Raw genomic sequence first — 20,056 nt, 5'->3', positions numbered from 1 at the left:
TTTTTCCAAATTGTTCCTATACCGTTTTTGTCCTTCCTTCCAGGGGGACCTCGGACATGCCGAGGACTGAATCGTCCTCGGTTGTGTCCCAAGACTATTTTGTACTTTGTATTACCTATCCTTGGCTATAACCTTCCTCGGTTCGGGCCTTGGGCCCCAATGAATAAATGGGTCAGGGCCACAAATTTTTGGGCCCCACAATATCACTTTCATATGTATTCATTATTGACAATATATTTTTATTGTACATCAATCATAATATGTCATCTCAATAGTAGTGAAATTTTTTATGTCATTAGACATAATGCAGCAAAACTATATGCCAAAAACATATTTGTTTACAAAAGAAATGGTGTTAAGTCAAACTGTAGACACAACAAACCTAAGATTATCATGTAATTGGATCTTTACAAATAAAAAGGGTGAAATTAAAAAAAAAAAAATTCAAAGGTTTTCTCATTATGACAAATTAAACTTTGGTTTCTTAATTTTGTCATATTAAATCCTAAACTTTATAAACCATGACAATCTAAACACTCTATCCAAATATGTAAGAAACTACTAACAGAGCGTACGGAGAAAATTTTGACTATAAATAACATGGTTTTCAGACCTAGACCGTTTAATGAACCGTAAAAGGGAAAGGTTCAAGGTTTTTAAGGTCGGACCGAGGTCGAACCTTGATTGAACCGTGATGACATCATAATTAATTATAATATAAATAAATATATTAAATTAATAAAAATTGAAAAATTACCTAAAATAGTTCCAAATATATATATATATATATTTTTTGAAAAATAGTTCCAAATATTTGACTATTCAATCCAATAAACTTTTTTATTTTATTTTTATGAAACCCAATATAAAAGTTAATAGACATTTCTGATTTCCCATAAAATTAATTGAAAAAAAAAAGTTAATAAACATTCCCCATGAAATAGCCAAATAATTCCAATTACCTAAAATAGTTCCAAATAGTTCCGTTTGGTTACTAGTTTGTCTCCCAATAACTTTTGTTGAGAGACCCAAGGCTCCGGCACTTCATCCATTCCCCCATGAAATTTTAAAAATAAAATATAAACCAAAGCTCCCAATAACTTTTGTGAAAGACCCAAGGCTCTGATACTTTACCCATTCCCCCATAAAATTTTAAAAATAAAATATAAACTAAAGCTAGAAGCCTAGAGGAGTGTGAAAGGAAAACATTGTTTTGTCCACCGGATTAAAATCGAAGCCCATGAATATAGCCTGTGGTTGATAGTCAGGTTGAGTAAATGAGAAGGCAAAAACAAGAAATAACAAGAGAAGAGAGGAAGACAGAGAAGGCAAAAATGCAGAAATAACAAGAGAGAAGAGAAAATGAAGAATACTGAGACAGAGAAAGAACAAGAGAGAGCGATATAGAGAAGAAGAATGAGAAGAAACTAGGATGTGATCTCAAGTCTCAATGTCTAACAGCATGTTTGAAGTTACAATAATGGAGATCTACTTCTGTAAGCTTGTAGATAATGTTGTTGTTGGGTTTTTTTTTTTTTTTTTTTTTTTTAGTTCAGATGAAGTAGGGAACCGTGAGAAGCAGTCCGATCACGGTTCTCAAAACCGTAAGGCCCGACCGCGATTCGTACGGGTCTCTGCTTTTTGCACATAGAATGGTTTTTGAAGCTAAAACAACCGCAAAAGTGAACGGTTCAAGGTTTTTCTGGTTGGACCGTACGGTCCGGTCCAGGTTTCAAAACCATGATAAATAAGAGACGATAGCACTGGTAAATTATTGGATACTGCTTATTTTGCTAAAACTAAAAAATTATTGCTGAAAGTATTGTATATAAAGGTAAAAGTTAGTTAAAATAGTACAGTAGGGCTATGAATAGTGCCAAAAAGTGTAGTGGGGTCCATGAATAGTTGCAAAAATAAGTTGAATAGTGAAATAATTTTAATTTTTAAGTGCAACCCAAACGCACACTAAATATAAATAAGAAATAGTGAAAATGTTATTTTAAAGGACGGAATCAAAGAACTAATGGCTATCAAAACTTGGTTTTCCCTTTATGATTTTTTTAAAAATAAAAATATGGATTATATTACCATGGGTCATAAAGTTTGAAGTTTAAAATAACAAATTAAAGAGTCAATATTTAATGGGTAAAATACTATTTTAGTCCCTAAATTTTAAGAAATTCATTTTTCATCTCTGAACTATTGAAAATTAATATTTCGTCCCTAAACTATTGAAAATGTTTTATTTATGTCCTTAAATTTTACTAAAAGTTTGTTTTTTATCCCTAAACTATTGAAAAGGTTTTTTTATTTTTTATTTATTTTTTATTTTTTTTCATTCTTATTTTTGTCTCTATATTATTCAAAAAACTTTTGGCGTAAATGCACTTTTTGTCCCTACATTTTGGGGTTATTTCTATTTTGGTCCCTACATTTCTATTTTACCACTTTTAGTCCCTAATCCAATTAAGGCGTGTTATTTTAGTCCTTTCCGTCAGCCAACAGACGGAAATAGCTGACGTGGCTAATGGAACATCCTATTGGCTAACGTGGCGTTGATGTGGCACTGATGTAACGATTAAAATATTATTAAAATTAAAAAAAAAACTTGAATATAATATAATTTTAAAAAAATTACTTATCATTATTAATTTTCATAAGAACACTACAACTTGTTCTTCTTGTTCTTCCCAATCTAACCTAGCAACGAAGAACTCAAACCCAGATTACAATAACACAAACCCAGATTACAACAACACAAATGAAAAAAGAAAAAGAAAAAATAGAGATCAAACACAAACACAAACCCAGATCACAACAACACAAAACTCACACCCTCTTAAACACACACACACTCTCTCTAACCCGCCTCTATAAAAACCCACACCCTCACTTCCTTCCTTTCCTCAAACACCATTTTTTACTCTTTCACTTGTTCCAAACAAATCCAAATCTCCAAAACTTTTACAAACCCAAATGGCTCCTAGAGACAGATCTGGCTCCATCAACCCAGATCCGAACTCCAAGGAGATTCGATACAGAAAAAAGAAGAAGAAGAACGCGTTGGCCAGATCATCGATGATGGCGGTGGCGAGCAAACAGCGCGTGATAGAGATGAGCGTCAGCGAGTCGTGGTAGGTTTTTTTCGCCGGAATGAAGTGAAATTCGAAGACGATGCCCTTAGGGTGGGTAACGTTGACGGAAGGATCAGCATGGACATACACGTTGTAGAGGTTTTTAGAAGGGGCGTTTTGGAAAAACTGTTGCGAGAGAGGGGTGAAGTGGGGGTCGGAGTTGGTGAGGAAGAGGAAAGCGATCTTGAGTTTGAGGTTTTTGCTATTTGGGTTTGCTTGGGTCTATAAATTTGGATTAAGGCGTGTAAGGACTTTGGGTTTGTTGAAGGTATTTTGAATCCTTGAAGGTCTTTGTGTTTGTAATGGGAATGTCAAAGAATGACAGATTAATTGTTGAATGTTTTTGTGTTTTGTAAATCTGTGGGCATGCCTTTGTGTTTGTAAATCTGACTGATTTTATGGGTTTTGTAGCTAAGGAAATATAAGAAAAGAGAAAAAAAAAATTGATTTTTTAAATTTCTGGGCAAGGTTTGCTGAGAAGAAAATGAAGAACATGATTGACGGGGAAGAATACATGTTCTAGATACTTCATGTTCTTCCAAAAAAAGAGAAACAAAATTAATTTAATTCTTTTTTTTTTTTTTTAAATAAGAAGGTTAGAAATTTTTTATATTATTTTATCTGATGTGGCTTTTTTAATAATATTTTAATTCTTCCGTCAGTCACGTCAGCTATTTCAATCTGTTGACTGATGGAAAGGACTAAAATAATACGCGTTAATTGGATGGGACTAAAAGTGATAAAATAGAAATGACCCCAAAATGTAGGGATGAAAAGTGCATTTATGCCAAAACTTTTTACAAAGTTTAGGGATGAAATTTTTTTTTTTTTTTTTTTTTAAAGTTTAGGGACGAAAAACAAACTTTTAGTAAAGTTTAGGGACCAAAATAGTAGTTTACCTATATTTAATTTGTTACAACGGTGAAACTTTGAAGGTTTGTTTTTTTTGTTGGAAATTTTACCCAAAAAAATATTGAAGGGGGAGAGGATTATAATGAATTATTTAAAAGTATTTCATCAATTCTCATAAGAGTTTAGTAAGAAATGATAAGCATTCCTTAATGAAATTATATATATATATATATATATAATGAAATATTTGATTTGATTTATTATTTATTTTTAGAAACCAAACCAAACATCACTTGCAACTCTGAGACTCATGTTTTTTGAGTGATATAGTTATGAAAATTGAGAATTGGCTGATGAAAACACACAAATTAAACATGCCATAAGAGACTTTACCAACTGAAATGAACTCAAAGTTTGCATTTATATTAAAATATTAGTTCATTGAATTAGCCAATAGATAAATGCATATATTAATTATTTATTGTTGTGTATTAATTATTTATATTAAATGAATTTATATGATTATTTTTATAAACTCTATAGAGAAAATAATTTTTATTTGGAATAATAATAATAAATTTAGAATATGATATTCTTACTCATGTTTAGTTGCTTTGACAACAATTGTCACAAAAGCATAAAAAAAATTAAATATTTGTGAACTCACTAAAATTAATTTTAATCCTTTAAATTTCCTAACTCCTTTATATGTGTGGAACTAACACTGCTGTATGTATTATATATAACTAGAAAGATTATGTTTTTTTTTTATATTAATTATTTTAAGTATAATGATATTTTAATATCATTTTTCTAAGATTTATATGAGAAATATTTGGTTTTTTATGTAAGAAAAATTAATCTAAAATATGGTATTTTTACTCAAATTTAGTTGTTTTTGCAACAATTGAAACCATGTTCAACAAAAAGGAGGAAAATTTTTAGTAACACACAATCAAGAATGTAAAAAAAAATAATTGAAGAATATATGCATTGTTTAGTAGGCATATGAAACATGTCTACCTATATTAGTTACTATATCATGCAATTTTCAATTTGTAAACACACACACACACATATATAAAATATGATCAAATCACTATACTACTCTTAGTGTATTTCTATTTTGTCTATATATAAAATAACGAAAGATTACAATTTTTTATAATGAGATTTATTGAAATATCTTTTTTATACATTGATAGTTGGTGTGAGATATGAATTTTAAATGTTCTTATTGGAAATTAAGGTGTCAATTAATTAAATTATAAGATTTTTGGTACAATTTATTAAAATATTAGAGAAAATTAATAGTAAATTACACCGCACATTGTGCAGAAACTAGTTGAATATAACGGGACAAGTTGTTCTTCCAAATCCTCAAAATTAGACTTAGCCTTCCACTCCTCAATAAGTTTTCTTTTTCAAGATTTTTTAAAATAAGAAAATAGATTTCATTGGTCAATGAAAGACAAAATTTTGTTCCTGCGCAAAATAAGATAATCAACAACAAAGAAACCAATTCTGAGTTAAAATACCATTTTGTACAACCGTAGACTCGCCGTATTAAGTATTATTTATTTATTTTTGAAAATTGAAACAAAGGAGAAAATAAAGTGGTATAAGAAAGAACTCTTAAAACTGAATCAGATTATTGAGAGAGATCCTTCTCCAGTCCAACTCTGAAAATCAAAACAACCTCGAACTCCACTCCACACTTTTCACCCGAAACACAAATACCCCTCTTTCCTCGTATTGAAACAAAACAAAACAAAACAAAAAAGTATTAATCTCAGCTTGAAGTAGTACGAAGAAGAACAAAAATGAGAAGACGACCAGGAATCGGAGGCTTACAGACCGCCGCTGCTGCGAGGGTCTGTTTTCATTTTCCATTTTTTATTTTTTATTTATATATATATATATATATATTTTGGTTTTTTCTTAATTTTTGATTTGTGCATTGAAAAATATTTATGTAGGATCAATATCGGTTGGTGGGTGAAAATGTAGCGAAGATTAGAACCGATATGATGAAGGAACAGCTCGCAACTTTTCGCACTCAGCTCGAAGAATTCGCTCGCAAACACAAGGTCTTTAAAAAGAAAAAAGAAATAAAAAAAAAGAGCAAATTTTGATGTTGTTATCGTGTTTGATCATTGAAACAGCCAACGTTGTAATTGTAATATGTTGGGTTTTTTTAGCAAGGAAAAAAACTGCATATTTGGTGTTCTTTTTGTTGGTTTAGGTAGTGAATATGTGAAAACCCGGGGCAGATTCAGTTCAATTTTGGAATATTTAAGTGGGGTTTGTATAAGTATATGCAAATTGTCTTGGTTTGGAAGGTTCTGATCAATTAGTTCATGTGTTTGATAATCCAAAAAAAACCCAACATTGGGTTTTTCTTTTTGTTTTAATTATTTAAGGGATGAAATTTAGTTAAATGTGGCTGCTTGGTGGTGCAGAATGATATACGCAAGAACCCGGCATTCAGGTCACAGTTCCATGAAATGTGTGCAAAAGTAGGGGTGGATCCGTTGGCCTCAAACAAGGGTTTCTGGGCTGAGTTGTTGGGGATTGGTGACTTCTACTATGAACTCGGTGTGTATTGCCTTTTTTGATCCCTTGTTGTCTGTCTTATCAATGAAAAGTGTTTAATGTCTCAGATGTGGTGGTTGATTCTAAAGTTCTTTAGATGAAATGTAAATAAATATGCTAGGAGAGAGTGTGGGAGAGAAAGCATATGTGCTTTCTTTGTGCTACACAAAGAAATTAGATTGTGCACATGAATAGAAAAAGAGATTGGGGGAGGGGGATGGGGAGGGGGTTGCTGAACTTAGAAATAGACAATGAGCTTCAGTTGCCAGTTTGTGCTACTGTTAATTTGCGTTGTTCTATCTCTAGTCATTACTGGGAATTGGTATATTCCCTCGTCTGCCTAAGTTGTGTTTCCCTGGTTTAATTCTTTTATTTATAAAAAAATTGATCATTCTTTTTTATATTGAAATTTGGAAGTAGGATTTGTAATGTATTTTTGGACCCTTCTACTTGTGAGAACTCATGCATTTGATCAGATTTTCCGATAGGATAAGAACTCTTCCCTCTTTTTTGCCTGTCTGACCAAATTAATAATTTACCAATTGTGAATTAGTTTCTTTCTTCACTTATTATTGTTTACATTCTAGTTGTTCCTTATAATTAAAAAGCTTGCTTATCATGATTTTTGGAAAATATAATACTTAAAAGTCTAAAACTGAGCTACTTGGCTAGACAGGAGTACAAATTGTTGAGATTTGCTTGGCAACAAGACCCCACAATGGAGGCTTGATAAACCTGCAGGAACTCTGCATTCTGCTTCGTCGGCGGAAAAGTGATCGTGAAGCTATTTCTGAGGATGACTGCCTGCGTGCTATAAGTAAACTGAAGGTATTCTGGTTTCACCATAATCATTACCTTTATAACTTGTATTCAGGTAGAGAATATATGCTTCATTTGAAGTTTCAAAAATTAATGGTAGACTTACTTTCTTGATCTGCCTGCTAGAAAATATTCTTGAACTTTGGGTGGCTTTTTTTCTCTTTTGACGAATGAGCTTAGAATTAATTCATCAATCGAAACAAATACAACACACAGCCTGCTGCCACCAAAGAGGACACCAAAACATTGCTGCTAAAAGGGAAAACAGAGTAGACTGACATCTAAACAAACAGAACTAACTCTTAACAAAAATAGTAACTGAAATAGACTGCACAAAAATCTATTCTGGATAGTGGACTTTACATTCTTGTGCAAATATAATCTACACCTAACATCCTGTTTCTCAGCTTTAAGAATTTCAGCCTCAGTACAAACCTTCCCAACATAATTCAAGCGTTTCAATCCTGCTATATGTGATAAATGATAGCTGCCATGAAATTCTGCAAATAATATTTTGCAAACTCATCCCCTTCAATCTCCTCACAGCCCAAGCAAGCTCATTATCCCAAGATCCAATCTGCCTATTAAACAAACACCACCTCAAAACATCCTTCCCTATCCTCCTGGAGAAAGAACACTAAAAAATAAATGATCATGGGATTCAAGCTTGCTTCTACAGAAAGCACACATCATATCCCCTGGTGGCTTTTACCTAATGCTTACATTTATATCAAGCTTTTCTGCTTTCTAAAATAATCAAAACTTTTACAATGTAAGTGGTTATTTTTCTGCATTTGTGTGCTTATTAATTTGTGTGATCTTATAATATTAACATCTAGTTCATGAATTCCAGGTATTGGGTAGTGGTTTTGAGGTGATTTCTGTTGGAAAGAAAAAGCTTGTGCGGTCTGTTCCAACTGAGTTAAACAAAGACCATAATGAAATTTTAGAGCTGGCTCAGGTTACTAGCTTTCTATTTTGTTTTCTTCCTTCAGACTTTGTACTATGGTATTTTCTTTATAATAAACTTGTTTGGTTTATGTCATCGGAATGAAATTACATACCTTTGAATTGTGGAGAACGATGTTTTAAAATTGCACTGTTTTCATGTTTTCTCAGGCACAAGGCTTTGTGACTGTTGAAGAAGTAGAAAGACGGCTTTCTTGGACCTCCGGTCGTGCTATTGATGCTCTTGATACTTTACTAGATGTATGTTTTTGCTATCTCTGGCCTATCTTTTCCTTTTTTTTTAAATCACTTCCTGCCTTATGTATGGTTTGATCACTTGGGCTGACGTAACCGTTTGTTTATGCAGGAGGGTCTTGCAATGATTGATGATGGCCATAGAGATGGTAAACGCAGATATTGGTTCCCTTGTGTATCTTCCAACTCAACTCCAGTAGCTGATACTTGAATGCAAAGGTTTTCAAATCAACTCAATTTCATGTTTGTTACACCACGCTCAAAAGATAAAGAGCAGAATTGTCACGTGTACTATTTGTTGTAACAGTTTTAGGAAGGATCTGCTACTGTCAATTGTCAATGCTGTATCAACAAAAATGGCCAATTTAAACTAATTAAATGAATCTTAGAAGCTAAGATGCTTGACTCAACTTATTTACGTCTTGCAATTATAGCAAACGTTGTTATCGCTTAGTGCAAAAAAAATGATCAATGTGCCTTTTGTAGCTTTTGTTTATATTTGTTATATATCTCTTATTCTCTTTCTTAAGATTTAAATATAAGACATGTAAACCAGCTCTTGCCATAAATCCTAAATTGAGTCAAGAGCTTGTAGATTAACTGACACTTTTTGGAGTTTCTAAAGGAAATATCTACGTATTAAAAAATGAAAAAGGGAAAAAAATGGTGACAAGGGAAAAAAAATGTTAATTATAGTTAAATTTTTAATGAATCGCTAATTATAATTTTAAATGGGCTTACAATAAAATATCCTCTGAACCATTAAGGAGAAAAATAATATCATGCTCATAAATTGCTGAGATGCTCAAGATCATATGTATTGTCAACCAAAACTAATCAATGATCATTGTCTATTTTTCCAAAGAATTTCACTTTTGAAATTCGAAGGCATCCCATTCTTAATGGATCAAAATCAATTTGAGTCTACATTTAAACGACCAAAATCGAAATGACATAATGTTTAAGGAATCAATTTGAGTCTACATTTAAACGGCCAAAATCGAAATGAAATAATATTTAAGGAATCAAAATTAAAAGAATCCAATATTTTAAAGGATTAATATGCAATTAATCAATACTAGTGTTAGCTAAAAAATGTTGTATTAGCAGCCCACTTAGCAGGTATTAGCCATGGTAGCAAAAAAATGGAGAGAAAACCAATAGGGTGGTTAAATTATCCCTTAAAAAAAAAAAAAAAAAAAACTTAAAAGGATAAAATTAGAACTTTATAAAATTGAGCCACTAAAACTAAATGCAATCCATTTTTGAGGATGAAATGACTATGATAATTCCCAGCACCCAAAAAAAAAAAAAAAAAAAAGAAAGAGAAAGAAAGAAAGACTGATAATTTTCAATGGGCTTACAATAAAGTATCCACTGAGCCCATCAAGGATCAAGCAATAGCATGAGGATAAAGCATGTGGGAGAAATTGCAAAGCCTAAGGTCATATGTATATTCAACTACCAACCGATCAATGAACAAAAATTTCAATAAAATATTATAGACTAAATTATATATAGCTTGTAAAATTTGCAATAGATATATTTACAAACAAACCTATCTTCCATTGCAAATTTGGAAGACCATGAATATCCATTGGACAAGGCATGAATCTTTGCATTATAATTAGAAAAGACATGTGAAGTAATGAAAAGTCAATGGGTTGTAATTTGAGAAGGGTATTACTCTCAGAGCATTCACATCCCAAAATTCTATCCCATCATATTTACTTGATCTATTTTGTATATGAATTAGGGCCTTTTACTTGCAATTGAGATGTTGTTCCTAACTTGTGAGCATAGGTATTGTGTGAAGCATATCTATAATAATTTTGAAGTGAATCATAAGGGCTTGGAGTTGAAGGATGCATTGTGGAGATGTGTTGGAGCCACAACAATCAAGGAGTTTGAGAGAAGAATGCAAGAACTGAAGGATTTGGATGTCAAGGCACAAGAGTATCTTACTGACATCAACCCTGCACCATGGTCTAAGTCTCACTTTAGTAGTAGAGTTTTGTGTGATTGTTTAGCTAATAACTTAAGTGAGTCTTTTAATGCCGTGATCTTAGAAGCTAGGGATAATCCAATTTTAGCAATGTTGAAGTGGATCAGAGTTAGGCTCATGATCAAACAATACAAAAAGATGAAGGGTATGGCAAAATACACTGGAAATGTGTATCCTAATATTCAAGACAAATTAGAGAAGTTAAAACATGAATCTATACCTTTTAGTGCTACTTCATCAGGTAGGTTTATGTATGAGGTTGATAATGGTCGTGAGAGACATGTGGTTGACTTGGTTAGGAAAGCATGTAGCTGTAGGATTTGAGATTTGACAGGATTTCCTTGCAAACATGGGATCTTTGCTATTGTTAAGAACCTGGAGAAAGTGGAGGACTATGTGCATCCTTGTTACTTGAAAGAGACATTTGTGGAAACTTACAAAAAGATAATATAGCCAATGCCTAGCTAGTCTGAGTGGGTTGAGACTAACCAACCTGCTCCTGTTGCTCCTCATGTGAATAAATCACTTGGCAAACCACCAAAGCAAAGAAAAAGAGATCTTGAAGAGCCAAGGAACCCTTTTAGTGTTTCTAGGATGAACAAGACAATCAAGTGTGGGAAGTGCCAGAAAGAAGGACATAATGCAAGAGGGTGCAAGGCAGGCATCACTGGTGAAACTCCATGGCAGAGAAGAGATAGACTTGCTAAATCAAAAGCTGTAAGTATTTTCATGCTTTGAACTATAGTCATTTCCTCATATATTTCATGTGTATGTAACTTGTACAACCCTATTTGTAGGCACAAGGCAGTAAATCTACAACAACAAAGCAGACTGCAACACCTCAAACTGCATCTCAGCCACCAAGTACTAGATCTCAGCCTGCATACAAAGCTTTTGGTCAAAATGCATCTCAACCTGCACCAAACAATAGATTTAAGGCAACAACTCAACCTCCAACTGCATCTAGGGCATGTGGTTCTCTTCATCGTTACAACCAAGCTTCCATACCCCTAGAGAGACATGAGATTCTTTACCATCTCAGGCACCTTCACTTTCTTCTATTTTGTTTTTTGTTTTTTGTTTTTTTGTTTTTTTTTTTTCCCTCTTACTTGCTATTGTTTGTTGGACCATCTTGCTAATTGCTGGATTTTGGTTATACAGCCAAGTGCATTTGTGAGCACTAGTGGTGTACCAAGTCAAGGAAATGGTGGTGGTACTGCTAGGGGGTTTAAAGGCAGAAAGTTTGGTGTATCAAGGCCAACAAAGTTTCAACCTGTTGGTCGAAAGGGCAAGAAGGCTATTGATAAGGTCACCAAAAGCAGTAAAAGAAGATGGAAAATATTAAAATTTCAACCACTTTTTTTGTTATAGTTTCCACGCTTAATGTAACTAGTATTTAAATTGGTCAAGTGTCAAAAACAATATTGGAAATTTTGGTTGGAAGATGTGTATGTTTGATGTGTGGTGGACTAGTAGTTGGGTTTTGGTTGTAAATTTGTCTGCAAGTGACATAAAGTCACAATGACTATCTTCACTTTTGACAGCTTATGACATTATCAGGATTTTATTAATGTTAATGTGCATTGACACAGGATAAAATATTTTAATGTCTTGTGCTTGTCTTTGCTTTTGGTGGATTTACACATGGGTATGTGTTTTGCTTGTTTTGTGCTTTCGGTGGATTTACACAGGTGTATGTATTGACACAACAAATCATGTGTATGTCATGACCATAGGTCTATTTATGGGCAAGTGTAGCATAGAACCAAAATCAATATATATGGATCCATTTATAGGTAGGAAGTAAAAACAATAAATAAATAAACTACAGAACATTTGCACAAAAACAACACTTTGTATTTCAAAAGATGGATACAATAATTAGGGACTTAATTCAATTACCCAACCACATTTCAACAACCCCCCAAGCATCATGGCAAATTAAGGGTCCTCACCTTTACATTGTTGTTAATTGAGGCAAAACACAACAACATCATCACAAAAATGAAAAAATAACCATGACAAAATTAGTGCCAGCTTGTACAATCTCTCACTCTCTCTAATCCTCTTACGTTCCTCCCTAGCTTCTTCATAAAGCTCATGAGCTTCTATTTCCCTCTAGTTAGATCTTTCCTCCATTTCCTTACTTCTCATTTCTCTCTGATTTGCAAATTGCAGTTCATTCTCAAGCATACTTATCATTTCACGGACAAGTGGAACAGTTTCACTCCTACAAGTTTCGTTATCCACCCACTGAAAGAAGCCACATTTGGGACCAACCTGATCATTACAATTACAACAGTTAATTTCACAGTTCACAATTAATCACAACTAATAATTCAATTCATTTCAAATGAAATACACCAATGGAATTGTTTCTTACATTAAATTGACTACAACTGAGGAATCTTCTTCCATAGTTACCAACTTTTCGACATGTTCGTAGGGCACAATTCTCATAGGTGCATGTTCGTAGGGCACAATTCTCATGGGTACATAAATGGCCATCTAAGGCATGGTAGAAACCACTTGTTGTAGACCCGTTGCCAATTGATGAAGACATAGCAAGCAAAAACCCAATAACATGTGGTCCTGTGGTCCACATAAAGCACAACACAGAAACAGACAATATTATTACAAGTTTTTGTTCTGTTTTTGGGAGACAAACCCATGGAAAGGGAAAGCAGAAAAGCAATTGATAATACTATTGCAAAATCATGAAAATCAATACTCAATTGACCCTACATTGATGAAGGAAGCCTAATCCTATGGTCCAGTAGCTCCACATTGAAGAAAACAAGCAAAAACCCAATTTCAAAAAAAGAATTTTAAACCCTAGGTTTCAAAAATTAAAAGGATCTACCTGCAACAGTTGAATAGATGAACATTGTGTCTCTTTCTTCCTCAGGTTGCTTGCATAATCAAAACCCAAGTGGTTCTCAATCCATTATCTCAAACACATTGCATTGTGATCTTAGTTTGGTGAGTACATTGGATGAGAGTGTGTTTTGGGAGTGAGGAGTGTTTGATTTGTTTTAAGTTATGTTTTTGATGAGTTTATGTGTTAGAGTAAAGTCTACACTAGAGGTGGGTAACAGAGAAGTAACGGAGGGAATCATAGGTGGGTAAAGTGTCAAAAATGAAACCACGGGTAAGTAAGTCAAATTAGAGGCAAGCCATAGGTAGGTAAAGTGTTATCCCTAAGTTAATTGAGATATACCACTTAAAAAATTCTAAATCAAAATAAGCTCCATGATTAAATTAATTATTCGCCCCTTAAGTAATAAGTAAATTCAATTGTAGTCCCTTAATTTTAATAAAGTTTAATTTGTTATCTCAAAATTTAGTTATTTAGTCTGTTTTTCCAAATGATTTCACTTATGAAAAAAGTTGACGCATCCCATGTTTAAAGGACCAAAATTGAATCGACTCAAAATTTAAGGGACTACAATCAAATTGATATAATATTTAGGGAACAAATATCAGACCAACCCAATGTTTAAAGGGATTACAAAAAGCAATTTACCATCGCCATTGTTAGCTAAAAAACGTTGCATTAAAACATTCATATCACCCTCTACACAATTTTGGCTACAAAGAGTATTAGCATTGGTGGTGGTAAAAATTTAGCAATTTGATATTTCAAAAAGCTACATTATTTATTTTACCATCTTATTTTATAAAACACTCAACATCAGTAGTTTTATTTTGGTATTAAACACGATAAAATAATATAAACAACCTAAAAAATATTGTTTTTTTTGTTTAACATCTGAGCTACAGTGTACATGCAAAGATGGCTATGCACTGTAGCTCAACAGCAAAAAAATTTGTCTTTTCCTCCATTGATGCAACCCACTTTTGTTCTATTTGGTTGATAAATTTAGTATCTTAGCAATTTGCTCCCACCAATGCTAATGCTCTTACCAAAAAAAAAAAAAAAAAAAAAATCTTTTGTTATTTTAACAAGCAAACATGTACATTAGGCTGAATGTTTATTTTGGATAAATTACAAATTTGGTTCCTAACCTTTATACTATATATCAATTTAATCCGTAGCATTTCAAATGTGTCAATTTAGTTTTTAACTTTTTGATATTGAGCAAAAGTAGTCTTTGCCACTAAATAATGGATAAAAAATACTGACATGACTAATAGCTAAAATAAAAAATTGTTATTTTGCCACCTAGAGTGCCACATGGACTGCCAAATGGCCTAAACTTAATATTAATAAAAAAAAAAAAAAAAAAATTTAAAAGTCGGTGTCATGTAAACCTCAACTGGTATTTCAAAATCCCTAGAATCACGAATTCAAAATCAAATTGTTCTCTATATCAGATCTGATTTTTGTGTTTGGATTCCGTTGATACGTACAAGCTTTGTGCGTTTGAAATCACAGAATATGTGCTCTCAAACTCGAAATGATCGGAGGAATAGGAAACCAAGGTTCTATTTTAGCAGTCCACTTAAAAGTTAAAAGACTATTAGCCAATTAGCAACAAATTGGGGAAAAAAAAATAGACAATGGGATTAAGGGACTAAACTGTTCCTTTAAAAAATTTAAAATTAAGCTTCTAAAATTGAACACAATCTATTTTGAGGACGAAAACTGCAATTTATCCCTTTTATAAAAAAAAACAAAAAGTTAATTGGTTATAGTTATTTTCTTAATGAATTGCTATGATTATTCTAAACAGACTTATAATAAAGTATCCTTTTTTTTCTTTGTTTTTTTTTAATGGATAATAAAGTTTCCTCTGAGCCGTTAAGGAACAACCGATAGCATAAGGGTAAAGCATGCGGAAAAAATTGCTGGAAGTCCAAGATTATATGTGTCTTCAACTACCAACTAATCATAGAAATTTCAATAAGAAATTATAGACTAAATTATATATACCTTGTAAAGTTTCCACCTGTCTTCCACTGCAAATTTGGAAGAACATGAGCATCCATTGACAGGGCATGAGTCTTTGCATTCTAGTAAGAAAAAACATGTAAAATGATGAAAAATCAGTGGGCTGTAATTTGAGAAGAGGTCTCAATCTCGGTCTCACCCCTAGCTTAAAGAACAATATCATCTCCAATGCCTCAAAGCTTGTTGCTTATCCAAAAGTCATTCCAAACACCACTCACTATGCAATAATTATTATTATAAGGTGACTTGTGACGATCAGCATGTTTTGAACGTGACAAAAGCAATCTCATATCTTGCAATGCAATCACCAGTGCTGGAAGCCGACTCTTAGTTGTGTGAGCCCAAGCATGAAATTGCTGGCTAAACATAATGCAACCCGAGCACACACCAACGAAAGCAAGAAATATTGGATCATTACTAGCAAGGTCCATTGGTAGCACTGTGAATGTCATGGCACGAGTAAGGGCGTGTAGATTGTTTACAAACTGTCTTCGAGTGATTGTCCATGGCCACTTATGGTGACCTTAAAATGCATCTATTTGGGCACCAAAAATTGGAGTTGAGGCACTTCCATAATTGTCAATACCCCAATGGTACACTCCGGACCCAAGGTCAGCTAAAATGTAGCCAACCAAGCTTGCTAAAATGGGCTCAAGCCACATGTGCGATCTGTTGCACCCATTATTGACTTTGCTAGAGAGATCATGACTGTGGTGCACCCACTTGCTACCCATGCACGATGAGCCCATGTTGATCTCAAACTTGGGTCATTAAGAATGGGGTGGCTATTCCTATCAAAAAAAAAAAAAAAAAAAGAATGGGGTGGCTAGGAGGTGATGTGACCAAGGTTTGTGAGGGGTTCAGCTGTGGTTCAATGACTAATTGGTCAAGGTTCAGCCTAGGCTTGGTGGTGGTGGTGGTGGTAGTGGTAGTGGTAGTAGTAGTGGCCAAGCAATGCACACGTGTGTGGAGGCACGGAGAGAGGCACGTGTAGACATAATGTTTGGAACTCAGAGGGTATTTATGTTGAGCTAAAATTGACATTGGAAAGTGTTCAATAGAACCAATTCTTAGGTCGGAGGAGGGACAATATATGTGACACATAAACATAAAATAGAGGCTGTGGACAGTGTTGGTGGTCTTGTGGAGAAGAGAGCATCATTGAATAATGATAATTCATTGAAATTCATGCCACCTTCGGATTTTGGTTCACACATTTCCTCCCACTTAATCCAATGAATTTTCCTACGGTCTCCTCTTTGTCCCCACCAAAAGCCACGAATGAGTTTTTCTATTTCATGACAAAGGCCAAGTGGTAGCTTGAAGCAACACATGGCATATGTTGGGATAGCTTGGACCACTGCCTTAATCAAAACTTCTAGCCCCGCTTGTGATAGTAGGCTTTCTTCCCATCCTTGAAACTTCCTCCAAACCCTCTCTTTAATGTAATAAAAACTCGCCTTTTTATGCTTTCCCACAAGTGATGGCATTCCTAAATACTTATCATATTGCAAAATTTCTGGAACCCCAAAGCTTCTTTGATTTCAATCCTCATAGCTGGAGTGGTAGATCTGCTAAAGAAGATTGATGTTTTGCCTCTATTTATTGCTGCCCGAACATGCTTTCATAGGATGCAAGAAGATCAAGCACCTTTTGACATTCATATCTATTGGACCTGTAAAACAATAATCTATCATCTGCAAAAAGCAAATGGATTAGTTTTGGACTTCTTCTACTCAATGCAAATCCATGTATGGAGCCCTCACTTGCTGCCTTCAAGATTAAATTATTAAGGCCTTCTGTACACAACAAAAATAAAAAGGGCGATAAAGGATTGCCTTGGTGAATTCCCCTTGTAGGTTTAATCAACCCCTTTGGCTCACCATTCACCAACACCGAGTATGAGTCTCTTTTAACGCAAACCATCATAAGGGCTATCCATCTATCATTAAACCCCAAATTTCTCATCACTTCGTCCAAGAAACACCACTCCACTCTACATACGCCTTACTCATGTCTAGTTTTAACACCATTTAACCAGATTTCTTAGAATTGTGATTATTCATGCTATGCAATGTTTCAAAGGCCACTAGAATATTATCTGAGATTAATCGGTTTTTTGTGAAGGCACTTTGGTGTTCGGTTATGATTGAGGGTAGGATTTTTTTTAACCTATTTGCAAGGACTTTGAAAATTTTTTATAAAGGACATTACAAAGACTAATGGGGTGGTAATTAGTGACGGCCATGGGATTTTTTTATTTTATTTTTGGGATTAAGGTTATGAAAGTATGGTTTAGGGGATGGGGTAGTGTGGCTGAATTTATGTATGACAATATGGTTTTGGTGACATTATTACCTACAAAACTCTAATAATTTTGGTAGAAAAGAGGGGGCATACCATTGGGGCTAAGAGCTTTTAACGAAGCCATTTGTTTTAGTGCAACTTCTACCTCCCATTCCATGAAATTTTGTGACAATTGTGCATTCATATCATTGGTAACCACCTTCACCATTGAATTCAGGCCCAAACTCGGATTGGATGATTCAAAGAGTTGTTGATAGAATGTTGTGAAAGCTTCAACAATTCCCTCGGGTTGGTTGATCCATGCACCCGAAGAATCTTGGACACCCAAAATTTTGTTCCTTTGATGCTTTTGATTAGCCCTACTATGGAAATACCTTGAGTTTTTGTCACCATCAATCAACCAAAACGCCTTTGCCCACTGCCTCCACATCAGATTTTCTTTCACCAACAATTCATTAATCTCCTTTTTCAAGCCCCTCACTCAAACATTACTCCCATTTTGCATTGCTTCTTGTTTGGCCTGAAGCAACCACTTCTTTTTTTCATCTAATTGTCTCCTAACATGGCCAAAGTTCTTGCAACTCCACTGTGATAACTCACTCCCACACTTTTCAATCTTTTTGGTCATTTATCTTTTGGCCTCAGAAGGGAATGAGCCTCTCCACACTGCTTCAATCACCCTTCCACACCCCTTATCAGACATCCACATTTCTTTAAAACAGAATGGCCTTGAACTTGGTGGGGGGTCTATACCACTTAGAGCAATCCATAGAGGGGAATGATCCGAGGTAGTACATCTGAGGTGAACAACCTTGGTGCCAGCAAAGTGGTTGAGCCAATCTGTTGTGCATAAGGCTCTATCTAGTCTTTCCAATATTGAATAACTCGAAGTGTAATGTTTACTCCAAGTGAACCTTGAACCCGAGTACCCTAGATCCACAAAACCACATGCATCTATTGCCTCACAGAACCATTGCATTTGATTGTGACTTCGTTTATTGCCCCCCAATTTTTCTTCACCTCTCACCAACTTGTTAAAATCCCCCGCACACAGCCACGGACTTTGAAATTTCCTTTTTAAAGTATGTAGCAAATTCCAAGACTCAATCCACTTTTGAGTGTCCGGTTCACCATAGAATCCTGTGAATTGCCACTCGGTCTCTTTGTTCTTATTTATAATTGTATCAATATAGTTCTTATCAAACCCCTCCACTGAAATATCAATTGATGATCTCCAAAAAAGAACTAAACCTCCTCCCCTACTTGTTCTTGGCGGTACAAACATGTTTTAGAACTGAATTTTCCTTTTCACATCTTTTAACCTTGCTTCATCTGCCCATATTTTGCCTGCACCATCTCAGCAAGCTCATTCACTGTACATGGGTTCCCAATTAAGCTCACGATAGTTCCAGACTAAGCAACTTATTGTGTTTGGCGAGGCTGAGCATCAGCCTCCACTGTTGAAAAAAGTTTGTCACTCTCATCTTTTGAAACCCACCTGTTCTTGCTAGGTAACTTCAGATGAACATCCCCACTACTCTTCCCACAAAATTTCCTCCCCTCTTCTGTATTGCCCACGGACTTTGAGTAATTCTGTGCTTGCCGTGCTCCTTGATTCTCAGCTGAGGTGGCGTTCTGAATATGGAAAGGAATATCCCCATTAAATTCTGCCTCTTTATTTTGCCTTGACTCAAAATAAGTGTCATAAACAAATCTCGTTACTCCCTCATCAACCCCTTTAATTGGAATTCAAATAGTTCTGACGTTGGAGTCTGATTTGGAACGGAATTCACGACACCATTAACTTCCTTCATTAAATTAGGAGCATTAATAGAAGCTTTAATAGGGTCAGATATGATTGAGATAGAGTCCATATTTGTCTTTACCTCTAATTCAGCGTGTAATGCTTCAACCACATTGAAATCCTCCTGCGGCATGCAATCAATACCCTCATCACTGCTTCTACTCATTACCAAGGTTGATTGAGGCATCCGCCAGACCACCATTCCTTGCTTGCCCCTCTGCTGCACCTGGTTGTGAGTTGCTGACCTGAACCAAGGCATGAACTCCAGTTTTCTTTCACTCATACTACCTAGGGACATAGATTACATCCTTACCTGCTGATGTATACGGGGCTGCCTTCAAAGTTGAGTCAAATTGTTGCTGCTCCGGTGTAAGTGTACCCTTGCTATCAATCCATAATTCACAGTTCTTATCACTATAATT

At 34.5% G+C, this 20,056-nt stretch overlaps 1 protein-coding gene across 1 annotated transcript; it reads left to right on the top strand.

Annotated features, from left to right (window-relative positions):
* Nucleotides 1-5,585: 5,585 nt before the first annotated feature.
* LOC126701272 (vacuolar protein sorting-associated protein 22 homolog 1) lies at nt 5,586-9,099 on the top strand. The gene is made up of 7 exons (XM_050399391.1): nt 5,586-5,860; nt 5,966-6,076; nt 6,449-6,584; nt 7,258-7,409; nt 8,254-8,361; nt 8,520-8,609; nt 8,716-9,099. The coding sequence occupies exons 1-7, from the start codon at nt 5,810-5,812 to the stop codon at nt 8,812-8,814; spliced, it is 747 nt and encodes a 248-aa protein (XP_050255348.1). The 5' UTR covers nt 5,586-5,809; the 3' UTR covers nt 8,815-9,099.
* The last annotated feature ends 10,957 nt before the right edge of the window (nt 9,100-20,056 follow it).

The sequence above is a fragment of the Quercus robur genome, chromosome 9 (assembly GCF_932294415.1).
Source record: "Quercus robur chromosome 9, dhQueRobu3.1, whole genome shotgun sequence".
In the NCBI taxonomy this organism is placed as follows: Eukaryota; Viridiplantae; Streptophyta; class Magnoliopsida; order Fagales; family Fagaceae; genus Quercus; species Quercus robur.
The sequence above is the reverse complement of the archived record's forward strand: the minus strand, read 5'-3'. Positions and strand labels throughout refer to the sequence as shown.